General features: G+C 32.4%; 2 protein-coding genes across 2 annotated transcripts; one reads left to right on the top strand and one right to left on the bottom strand.

The window, feature by feature from the left end:
* Nucleotides 1-7042: 7042 nt before the first annotated feature.
* Nucleotides 7043-8821, bottom strand: LOC116337880 (serine protease persephone-like). Its single transcript, XM_031762815.1, has 6 exons — nucleotides 8645-8821; nucleotides 8179-8258; nucleotides 7970-8116; nucleotides 7856-7900; nucleotides 7575-7782; nucleotides 7043-7511 (listed from the first exon to the last, which is right to left on the bottom strand). The coding sequence occupies exons 1-6, from the start codon at nucleotides 8799-8801 to the stop codon at nucleotides 7201-7203; spliced, it is 948 nt and encodes a 315-aa protein (XP_031618675.1). The 5' UTR covers nucleotides 8802-8821; the 3' UTR covers nucleotides 7043-7200.
* An 85-nt stretch (nucleotides 8822-8906) lies between these two features.
* LOC116337879 (antichymotrypsin-2-like) lies at nucleotides 8907-11499 on the top strand. The gene is made up of 4 exons (XM_031762814.1): nucleotides 8907-10053; nucleotides 10148-10957; nucleotides 11025-11166; nucleotides 11264-11499. The coding sequence occupies exons 1-4, from the start codon at nucleotides 9970-9972 to the stop codon at nucleotides 11398-11400; spliced, it is 1173 nt and encodes a 390-aa protein (XP_031618674.1). The 5' UTR covers nucleotides 8907-9969; the 3' UTR covers nucleotides 11401-11499.
* Nucleotides 11500-12458: the final 959 nt, after the last annotated feature.

A 12458-nucleotide genomic window follows, 5' to 3' on the forward strand; every position in this document is an offset into this window, starting at 1 on the left:
CAGCACCTGTACCTGCATCGCTCCCTTTTCCGTCACTTTGCTGTTGAAATTACAGCATTACTTTTCTGGTGGAAAACTGAGCGTTTGTTGGGGACCAAATTTGTAATGTTTTGGTGTGTGTGTCATATCTGGGAAAATTCGTAACGAACCAATTTTTTTGTCTAAAGTAAAAAAAAAAATTTCGAAAATTTTCGATTTTTGGAGAATTTCAAGATTATGGTATACCGGGTGTTTTTCAACAAAAATACGTCATTTTTGGCTCATTGGCAAGATATTGAGCTTCCCTTGAGCATACAGCGAAGAAATTTTGAAAAAAATTCAGTGGAGATGGTTCAATTCATTTATGACCATACTATTAAAAAATGGGGGAAAAATCGATGAAAATCGTAATTTTGTTTTAAAAAAATTGTTAATAACGATTTTTTTATCATAGATCGAAAGAGCCCCAATTTTGAATCAATGTGAACATTTTTAAGAACCAGCATTTTTCAAAATTGGTTAAAATTTGAAAAAGCGTGTATTTGGCCGACCACCTTTTTAAGATTTTTTTAATAACAAACTAGAACATGCTTGGATTTTATAATTTTTGTTCACTTTTCACTATAACAACTGATATCACATAATTCGGACCCAAGAAATCCAATGGGAGCAATCTTTTTGAGAAATTGTTTAGATTTTTTTTAGATAATCGGCCTGGAAACTACACCTTGAAATGATATGTTGAGGGCTTTATTCAATTGAAGAAAATGAATTAAAACATTGGTGCAATTAGTTTTTAATAGATTTGGTGACCATACATACTACAAATTCCATGTAGAAATTTCTCCTTTTATTTCAAAATTTTACATAAACAATTGAAAATGCAAAAAAAGATTTCGACAGCAAACAGAAAATCCTAATTTAATGTAAAAACAAATGATAAAAGTATGGCAAAAAACAAAACAAAATTGACGTGCATTGCAAGAAATCGATTGATATAAATATTTATGATTTACAATGTGATGAATATCTCTTTCAAGCTCTCAAACTTTTGGGTCCGTGGATGGATTTGGTTCAAATTTGTGATGTAGAGGTTTGAGGGATAGTACTTCTCAAAAATATTATCAGTTTGGAAAAAGTAACACCTTTCAATCATTTTTTCAGGTCATTTTCGATCAGCCTTGTATATCGGATCTGATGTGCAGTATTGCATCACAGTGAGAACTTCCAAAGAAGCAGTGTTTGGTTAAGATATCTGAAATGTATCTAGATATTTTTGAGATAATATCTCAATTTTCCGAAATTCATCTAGATATTTTAAAGATTTTCATCTTATCTTTTTGATAAAAGATAAGATATCTTTCGAAAAGATAAGATACAAAAATAAGATAACGAAAATTATTTGAATGAAATTTTGAAAAATGTCAAGGTGAAAAAAAAAGAATGTTAATTAATATCTGCTATAAACAAACTTCACGCACTGTGGATGTTAATCGGTCCGGGTAATCGGGCCCATGAATCGTGCGTTGAAGTTGTCGGATGTGTTCTGCGAACAACGTGCGTAGCACGATGGAATTCCAAATTCGATTTTATCGAAAAATTGTAGTTTTAAAAGCATTACTGTGCACTATTTATCGTCCTATCAGAGGGAATCGTTCGTTTTAGCTTTTCGACAGATATATGGCAAAAATCATACGATGCTTTGACCAAAATACTTATAAACGCCTTTAAAAAATATGATCTGGCAGTGCACAAAATAACACATATTGTTACGGATGGTGGAAGCACCTTTTTCAAAGCGTTTCGAGTTTATGCCATTTATGCAATACGAAGGTGAATTTCTCGAAATTTCTCGAATGCAATGGAATTTGATAACGAGGAATTCGAATATAATTTTGACGAATCGGGTCATGAAATTGATCATTTTCGCTTCAATGAACAAATTAATCATACCGACAATTGATGATTTTTTTTTAAATAAATGACCAAAATATCTTATCATTTATCTTAAAAAATAAAGATAAGATACCAAAAAAAGCCAAAAGATAAGATAAAGATAAGATGATTTTTTATTTTTCTAAAAGATAGTATCTATCTTATCTTATCTTATCTTACTATCTCAAACGAGATAAGATATCTTTACCAAACACTGTTATTATTATATATTATTAATTTGAGCCTAATGGGTCTTGTATGGACAATGGTCTTGGGCTTGGTGAAATTTCAAATCAAAATAAACAAACATTCAATAATACTGATCAATATATCATTAATCAGCATCATACAGCGTTTCTTCGCCAAAGGTGGCTCATTCAAATAATAACATATTAATTTACAAAAGAAAATTAATTCAATAATCGCACCAATTCAACAATCTATTGCTAATCCTGATGATTTCGGAGCAAGTCACTATGATTAAAATCCAGTAAAGAAATTATACAATATATTTTGTCTTCATGCAAAAATAGACAGAACCGCCATATCTACACTACTGTTTTACTTCAGGTAATTTGCATACCATAATAAAATGTCTTACATCCGTAAGATGAACTTTTCCGCACTGTGATCCACAACATGCATTTATTACGTATCTTTTGCCGTAAATATGAATTCATGAGAAAACTGAATCTGATATAAGTTTTGCGATACAAATAATTTTTGTTGGACTTTTCAATGCCTGTATGATATCGTAATCATGTGAAAATTTGCAGATGTTATTTTTTTCACAAAAAGCTAACATTCTGAAAGTTTGAAGAAATTCCAATACAATTGAGTGGTACCTTCCATACAAAAATTTCGTTTTTGAGCAAAAAATCCAAAATTTTGTTGGGGAGGTATCTCTATTATGCATTGAAATCTCTTCAAACCCTCGGAATGTTATTTTAGAGTGAAAAAAATAACCTGTGCAAAGTTTTAGCTCATTACGATATCATACAGGCATGGCTTCCATAAAAAAATCCAATGTTTTTCAAATTTTTGTATGAAAATTTTGTCGAAATATTATTGTATCGCAAAACTAACGTCATATTCGGTTTTCTCGTACCCAAAAACCCCCCAATAGATATTTTTGAGTGTTTGAGAATACATTAAATATCACTTTTGGAAGAAAAATTGAATTTTCCCATGGATGGCCATGGGCATCACACCAGACATGACACTTTACTCTATCAACCAAATTCGCTCAAAATCTAATGGTTTCTATTCCTCGGCAACCCCAATCATCCTGTGAAGTCAGATTTTGAATTACTTTTCTTGTTTGAAAGTTATCGTGTTAACAAATTTTTGCGTACAGGGTACAGCGTACAGGGTACAGGGTACGCACATACATTCGGACATCGAAAAAACGCTAGATTCGTGTTCCCTGGCCCCAAAAACACCCAGGAAACACATTTTTGATGGGTGTTAATTTTTCGACCAATTCCAATACTTTACCTTACACACTAGGTGTGTGCGGAAAAGTAAAATTGATTTTTATGTTACGAATAGAAAAAATTGGTTTTGATGTTACGAGTTAAAAAAAGACTGTTTATTACGCTTTTTATGAGATCGATCAGAAAAGTCGTGAACAAATCTTCAACATGAATTGCGATGGTACTACAATTCAATAAAATCTTTAAGATTTGTTACAAATTTCTAAGTTCTGAGAAGAATTCTCACTTTCATTCTCGGACATTCATATATTGGTTTCGTCAGTTTTTGTTGTCAGACTGGCCATTCTCATCGGCGGTATGATTAGTTGCGTTGCATTTCTTTCACTCTCTTGCCACTCAATTTTGTGCAAAAAGAAGAACAACACAAAACAAATGGCGATTCGTAAATGGAGATGTCAGTTTTGGAATCACTTCTTTGATTATAGCCACAAAACAAAATCACAACACATACTGGCGTGTAACAAACACCATATAATTGTGAATAACTCACACACACACGAGCACCACTAACAACAATATAATACCAATGTGTATTTCATTTCGTTCATTGAAGATCGATCTTCATTTGCTTTGTAAGAGAATAGATGTGCCGCATCTTCTTCATGTCGTTTTTCTTGTAACAACATCATGTCTCCCCGTCATCCTTTTGTTCGCAATTGGAGATGAACAAAGAGCAAAAAAAGAGCAAACGATTGAAGAGAAGTGACGTATCCACAATGCACAGACTATTGCGCATTGAATAGGAGGAAAAATAGGGAGAGAGAGAGAGAGAATATTGCGCACATTGCGTGTGTGAGTGGCGATCGATAGGTTAAAACAAAAGTTGATCGATCTCTGTATGAAGTCAAGTACAATGGGCTCAAAAAGGATCAAACGCTTACCCATGGTTCAGGCTTGGCGCACTTACATTTCTATACATACAACAATTCTGTTTCCGACGAAAATCGATGGGAAGTTCTTGTTCGAATGTCTCCATATATATTCCATTGTAATTGAAGTATTTAACAAACTGTTGGTTCACTTTGCTCGTCTTCGCTCTCTCTCTCTCTATGTCCCTCTCTCTGCCTCACTGTTATTGTTGTCGTTTCTTCAATCAGTGTATTTTTTGCCTTGTCTCTGTTTCATTTGGTTCGACATTACACAGTCGATTTTCCGATAACAAAAGACCAACAACAAAATGAAGAGAGAAAAAAAAAATGACAAAAGTTAACGAATTTGAATCGAAAAACGAAACAAGCAACGATTTTACAAAAGGCGAATCGAATGCATTTCATTTGTTTGGGTACGCTTACCATTTACTCTCTATGTCTATCTCTCATTGAAATGCCTTTTAAACTGATAGGTGTCGAATCATAAATTATCGACAACATTTTGACTTCACTACCAAATATTCGCAAATGGAGACAAAACGACAACAACAAAAAAGAGCGCAGAAGAAGAAGAACAATATAACAAACGAGCAAACCAATCTGTGCACACAAAGAATTCAATGAAAACGACCAGTGAAACAACTAAATTGACGACACAACACAACACATACCAAGCATTGGCTTCAGTGGGATATCCTTGTTAGCCAAATCGATCAAATAATCATGTTTTTCATTGTTTTTTCTTTCGCTCATTTGAGCCGTCGTACGCATTTTGTTCAACGGTCTCTTTTGAAAACATTCTTCGATTTGCGACTCAATAACTTATACAAAAAAAATTCTACTTAAAACACAGTTAGCAAATACACGTCACTTTTTTTCTTTCCAATTCAACACTATGAATGTTTTTTTTTGTTATTTCTTTATAAAAAACTTGCCAAGTTGTTGTAATCGAAAATTCGAATTTTATTTGTTAATCGATTGATCCTATTCTGTTGGAATGAAATCGAATGATGATGGCAATCGATGTGATTTACAACTGATGCAACATGTTCGCAATTAATAAAATATATTTTTTGATGAGTATGGTAACTTTATTTCCGTTTGAATTTCAAAACAGGTAGTTCAAAGTTAGGAAATGTCGCGTACCTGTTTCGTTTTACTTCCTGAATATTAAATCTAATCGAATTCAGACGAACTCTTCATTGGAAAACTCATCACATACACAACAATCCTATAAATTACATACTCCATTGTTTCAATTCTGTGTTTATTGTTGCTCATTTATTGCCATGTTTCTTTTCAACCTCTCATACAAGGGAACAATTTCAAGAAAACTTTCGAAGGAACAAAAAATTCTCTTTTCCTTTTCGTTTCTTTGTAAGTAAACCGAAAGGCGTCTTCACTATTTAATTTAAAAAAAAACACTTGCGGAAAACGCCTAGAGTTATACTACTATCTACAAATTTTATATTTCAAATGTAGTTGATTTCAGTTAAAGCATAAGAAAATTATAAAATTAAAGTTGTGACACTGTATTTGAAAAGCTTCTTTATGTTCATTCTTTGTTTGAATAGAAAAGATGTATTCGATTAACGGAGCGAACATGTGTTTGAAATAGAAATTCGGCGACATAAGTTTTCGACTCTGATTATTTGTTTCTCGCTCTCAGTCTGTCACTCCCGATTAGTGTTTCGATGTGATTTTTCCCTTGTGCCGGTATGCGCACACACTGGCGCTTGTTTTCATATGATCGCTGTATTTGAATGAATTTAATTGAAATATCGACGTACAAAAGCAAACAGGTCAATAATAACGAAAAAAAAAATTCGTTGTGAAGATCGTCGACCAGAAAATCCAGAGTCCTCTCAATTTATTTTTTTGAAAAATTATTTTTTTGAAAATTTTACTATAGAAAAAACTATTATATCGTTTTTAGAATTTGCGACGTATAAAATATTTTTTTTGAAAAATTTACTATAGAAAAAACTATCGTATCGTTTTTAGAATTTGCGACGTATAAAATTATTTTTTGAAAAATTTACTATGGAAAAAACTATTATATCGTTTTTAGAATTTGCGACGTATAAAATTATTTTTTTGGAAAATTTACTATAGAAAAAACTATTATATCACTTTTAGATTTTGAGACGTATAAAATTAAAAATTTACTATAGAAAAAATTTACTATAGGTTTTTTTGGACGCTGAATCCGAATCCGGCGCTAAAAAACGCTAAATTCGCTATCTTTCAACATTATAGCCAAATTTATTGAAAAATGACCTGACAAGTTCCTGTAAACATGAATTTCCAAAAAGGGGCCAAAAATGGTCATTTTCGTATAGCCCAGGGTTGGCAGGGTACCTAGGTATCAAAAATCTGAAAATGCAGTTTTTCTAGATTCCACCCCAAAATAACTTTAAGCTATTGGAAGCTAAGGTGTTCATAGTGAAAAACAGTTTGGGCCACCCTAATAGAGTATTTAAAAACAATTTACGAAAAAATTTGCCGTTCTTCACCCCTATACGATTAGTTATGAGAATAAATGATATTTCGGTTCGATGGTCCGCAGTTCATTAGGATAGTTTGAAATCAACCCAAAAAAGTGAAGTTTTTTTAATTGTCGATTTTACCAATTGCTAGACTGATTGATGCTGTAAATGCGAATAATGATATTTTTGTAAATTCAACCGATCGTTCTGATCCCAATATGAATGTATTAAAAACAACAACAATAAATGTAACAACCAATGTTCTGGCGGTGTATTCTATTTTCTCTTTTTTATTTTGTTTTCATATATATATGTTTGCAAAGTTTTGACAGTTTGATATTTAATTGGTAAAACTATAAACTAAAAGAAAGTTTGTATTTTTTATCGGATTATTCAGTGAAATATTTATGAAAGGTAATAAGCTTAATTCTGTTAAAAATCATTAAATGCTATTGATTCAATCCACTTTTGTTCTTTTGTCACGTTTATAAAAGCTGTCTGCATTGAACAAAGTTCTTTAGTATTACCTGCCTTTGCGATGCCAAGTACCATATTTAGGCCGCCAAAATATTCAACTTGAACAGCGCCGCCGGAGTCACCAGCGCAAACCATACCCTCAAGATTAGAGTTAGCCCACGTAAATACATCATATACACCTTGTATATCTTTTGATATTGACGCATCTGCAACTTTTTTCATTGATATCTTCCGCAATGGACCGTTTATGAATGCATATTCCTTGTCTGAATAATAATAAAAAAGGAAATCAACTAATTCGAATCAATTCTAATATTGATATTACTCACTTTCAACTCCTTCTGATTTTATTCCATCCTCATGAAAATAACCAACACCGAATCCAGCAAATGCAATTTCAAATTGCGAATAGTCGTAATTAAGGTCCGCCCCTAGCAAGCATGCAGGTCTTATTTTTGGCGTGAACTCTACGACATCCTCAAGTTCCAAGATAGCCAAATCTATTCCATTGTTATATCTCGGGTGCAGTGTAAAATTCTGCAAATAAAGAACAGAAATTGATGATAATCTTTTTAAATTTAATTAAAAGAAAGTTTTAAATTTAATTAACCTTTACGTAATAGTCTTTAAAGTCTTTTTCATCTGTGTAATCCTTCTGAAAATAAAATTTTAAATGAAAAACTTATTAAAATGTGAAAAATGTGTAATTATAAATTACACTTGCCGTAAATCGAATGAATAATGGAATTTTTTCGATTGGGTCGGACACGCAATGACCTGATGTTATCAATTTCTTATGAGAAATTAGTACCGCAGTGCATGCGAACTTTACTGGTGTAAACATACTCTTATTGAGGACAAAAAGAGCCGCCTGAAAAAGAAAACAATTTATAGATGACGCAGAGAACGTATGCATTTTATACAAAAACTTACTGTGGAAAGGAATTCTAATTCGTCGATTTTTTGTCCCATCGTTGTAGTTAGTAGGCTATCTTCTGCCCATTTTAAGCAAGCTTTAAAAAATAAAATGTATTTGTGAGTGAAAACATAAAAAATTGTTTGCCGACATGGTTGTTCGGAACAAGTAACTATTTCATTCAAAGTGTTGAATATGTTGTGGGACTACTACACCAGTCATAATAATTGGAATAAATGATTTCTTATTTCGCACCAGAATGAGAAGTCTTTCATTCCAATTATTAAAAAATCATTTCAGTTTTTTGGCTACTTAATGGCTTCATGTATTTATCATGAGGTTACAAAACACAATTATGTTAAATAGTTCTTTTAGCTGTAGCTCTTCTCCACATGATTTTTTTTTTCACTTTTTCACTGATAAAATAATATAAAATCACACAAATGTAAAATAGTTCAAAACTGTGATTAATAATGCACAAACCTTGTGTAAATTTCGATTGTCTGGGCTCACACAGGATATGTATTAACATTGAAGCTAGCACACATATTAGAAGTTTTATAGAAAACACCATTTTTGCAGAAATTGAAAATTTCAGTCTTATGTGCACATGTGTTGAACAGCAGTTTATTAATGTCATTTAAGAAATGCAATGTCTAATCTATATTCAAAATTTCAAATGCTTAATATTATTATTATTATTATTATTCTCTTTATTATTGTCTATAGCAAGCATATAAAACACGTAGTCGTTCAAATTCATGGCATATTTTTGGAATAAAGTGAAAGACAAAAAAATTCCTGGATGTTTATGTTGATACAGAGTGGCGAACACATTAGTACGTGATTGTTCAACATAACAAATAATATTATCGGTGTACGTTATACATGAAAAAACATCAACAGTAAACTTGACACAAATTACAGTGCATTCAATGACTAGATATATTTGGCCATTACGTACGCTGTGTTAAATGAAATTGATTACAACGAAAAAATTGGGATAACACTATAACCAATAAACTCTGATTGCACTATCTTTCCTCAATATTTCTTTGCATATGAGATTTTTCTATGAAATTTTTCTCGAGCCGATTTATCAATTGGCCCATTCTATCCACTCGCACTGTGATTAAATTACTTGGAGATAATGTATTTTGTTCACGACAAATTAATCAACTATAATATTTGAACTTTATTCCCATAAAATACTTTTTCTTGCAACTTCTCGAGTAAACGAAATTGAAAAAATTTCACCAGTTTATCGGTTTGAAACTTCTTGAACGACGACAATAAAAAAAAATAGTAAGAAATTGATTGTGTCGTTTTCAGTAAAAACAAATAACAGAAAAAATTACAAATTGTAAACATTTAAACGAAGTAGCACGAACAGAATAATTTGCTGACTCTCATGCAACTGTATGTTACAATGATTTGTATGTATGTAAATGATAGTTCGAATGAGTGTCAATATTGTCAGTTCTGTAAACTGTAAACTATGGATGCATTTAAGTAATCTCTTTTTGAAATGAAAAAATAAGTGAAGAAAACTTCTTATTTTTTCATTTGATTAACTGATACAGTATGTTCAACAACAACAATAATTAATCTCTTTTTATCGTAAAATCCTATTCCAGTACCATAGTGTAGTTCACTCCATTTTGAGCTGATAAATAGAAGTTTGTACAAGTGACATTATTAAATGCAACTCATAGAAATTGTTTAAAAGGCGAATCCATAACGAAGAAAGGAGTCATTCGTCGTCGCCTTTAAGCATTATAACTTTGTTTCTATAAGAACTATAAGCGATGTCGTTATTGAGCCCTGCATCACCAGTTCGTTTAAGTGAACTTACAAATGGATTTGGCCATTTTACATCGGATTTATATCAGGTAATTTGAATAAAATCATCCTAAACATACACACGAAAATACTTAATATGCTTTGAAGCCAAGGTAGTTGAAACCCAATCTTTTGCTTTTTCAGCAATATGTTCAAAGTACAAATGAGAACGTGATTTTTTCACCAGTATCTATCCTAAATGTACTCGCGCTGCTTTCGACAGCCGCCAATGGAGTCACATACGAGCAAATGAATAAAAGCTTATATTTAAATGACAATAAAACATTCACAGCGAATCAGTTTTACGAAATCAGTCGATTTCTTAAAAATAATGACGAAAAAACATCGCTATTGATTGCAAATCGAATTTACGCAAACGAACGCTATACCTTAAATAAAACGTTTGCAAGTATTGCTGCTAATAAGTTTTCATGTGGAATTGAAGCGCTCAATTTTGACAAAAACACTCAAGCAGCTCGAAACATAAATGATTTCGTTGCAGAGAAAACAAACTCGCAAATCAGGGATTTCATTCAACCCGATAGAATCCAAAAAGACATTAGTGTCATACTAATAAATGCCATCTATTTCAAAGGCAGTTGGAAACAAAAATTCAACAAAACGCTCACCTCTGCCGGTAATTTTTATGTCAATAAAAATAAAACAGTTCAAGTTGATTTCATGAGAATGAAAAGTGGTTTTCGCTACATTGATTATGAATTCGAGCTGAGTGCATCGGTACTTGAAATTGAGTACACCAATTCAAAATATTCGTTCATCATTCTTCTACCCCGGAGTCGAACGGGACTGTCTCAGCTCGAAAGGAGATTGAAAAAATGCAATTTAACAAGACTAAGCCAAGATTTGGTTTCTCGCTACCCGCTAGAAGTTGATGTTCGAATTCCAAAATTCAAGGTCGGAATGGCAATCGAGTTGGATGACCTGTTGAAAAAAGTGAGCAAGCACATTTCTTGTTATAAAGATTGTTGGATTTCAAATGTCTTATTTTTCTCCTTTCCAGTTGGGCATGGTTGACATTTTCGATCCACACAAGGCCGATTTACAGGAAATTTTGGACACCAACCAACAATTGTATGTATCTGATGCTCATCACACAGCATTCATAGACGTTAATGAGGATGGTTCAGAAGCGGCAGCTGCATGTAAGGAAGTATCCTTACTAAGGATATATAACATTCGATGCATGTAACGATTTTACATATTGATTATTTTAAAATGAATTATTGTTTCATTTGTTAGCTTCTTTATTTTTGAATCTACTTTGCGCTCAACCCATTGAAAATCTATTTCATGCTGATCATCCGTTTGTTTATTACATTTGGAACAAGGAAATTGAAGCTGCTGTTTTCATCGGTCGGATTACAAAGTTCGATTGATGCAACCAGATAATATATTGAACTAACTGGTCAGCTGAGCTGACAGTACGTTAGCCAGCTAAATGGGCTAAAACAATAAAAGTTATTGTTATAATGATTTTTTTTTTTTTTTTTTATTTCACCGTCTGATCACAGACTGATTATATGTCTCACAATTATTGTTATTTTACATCATTTGCAATGAAACACTACCCGATCGAATATCCAGCCACCAGTCTTTTCGACTTCGGAGCACCAGATATCGATTGTGTCCATTGCACATTTCTAAATCGTAGCACAATTCTTCTTAACCAGCCCATTTACCGATTATTAAATATCACATTGTCCAATTTAACAATATTATTTCAAAAAATGTGTCTCGATGCCGACTCTAAAAATGTTTCTCTTATTGAATTAAAATTTCTACAAGCTACATAGAAAGGTTGAGTATGTGCATATTCCGATGTAAATGTTCTAACTCTAATTAGTTCTGTATTTCTCAAATTTCTTTGGTTTTCGTTGTATTGCAGTCTTGCATATACAATTTTATTTCTAAGTGAGCTAGACACTATTTTACCCAAAAGGAGATCATAAATTAAAAATACAGAGGCATTTATACGCCGTCTCCAAAGCGGTTGAATATTTAAAACATCACATCTAAACTGATACGGTGGCAATACATAATTCTCATCTCTTTGGTAAACAAATCTTAATCCATATATCACAAAATCTATCTGTATCGATTCTATTCTATCGGAGTGGATAAGGTGGTATGGTCGCCATACAATACTTGCGTACTTTAATTTTGATCTTACTAGCGCGCAATATAACATTTTTGCAGATTCAATTGTGAATTTATCCTTCAATGTGTGTTTTATGAATCCCATTGCCGATTGCCCCATGTGCACTGGCTGTGATCGCATCTATGTGACTGACAAATGTTAGCTTCGTGTCGAATAAAACTCCCAGATCCTTGTGCAAGTTGATCTGTTCAAATGTATGTTGGCCTTTGTTGATTGTATAATCGTAGTTCACTGCGGCGCCACCTTTTGCATACGTCATAACGAAGCATTTTCTTA

Source organism: Contarinia nasturtii, unplaced genomic scaffold (assembly GCF_009176525.2).
Source record: "Contarinia nasturtii isolate CC-2019 unplaced genomic scaffold, AAFC_CNas_1.1 Cnas_scaffold_325, whole genome shotgun sequence".
NCBI lineage: Eukaryota > Metazoa > Arthropoda > Insecta > Diptera > Cecidomyiidae > Contarinia > Contarinia nasturtii.

Excerpts from the sequence above, each read along its gene's own strand:
- LOC116337880 (XM_031762815.1), bottom strand. The coding sequence starts at position 8,801 with ATGACATTAATAAACTGCTGTTCAACACATGTGCACATAAGACTGAAA. Across the intron at positions 8,117-8,178 it reads AATTAGAATTCCTTTCCACA|GCGGCTCTTTTTGTCCTCAA; the intron begins GTAAGTTTTTGT and ends TTTCTTTTTCAG. Across the intron at positions 7,901-7,969 it reads CATTATTCATTCGATTTACG|AAGGATTACACAGATGAAAA; the intron begins GCAAGTGTAATT and ends TTTTATTTTCAG.
- LOC116337879 (XM_031762814.1), top strand. The coding sequence starts at position 9,970 with ATGTCGTTATTGAGCCCTGCATCACCAGTTCGTTTAAGTGAACTTACA. Across the intron at positions 10,958-11,024 it reads TGGATGACCTGTTGAAAAAA|TTGGGCATGGTTGACATTTT; the intron begins GTGAGCAAGCAC and ends TCTCCTTTCCAG. Across the intron at positions 11,167-11,263 it reads TTCAGAAGCGGCAGCTGCAT|CTTCTTTATTTTTGAATCTA; the intron begins GTAAGGAAGTAT and ends TTCATTTGTTAG.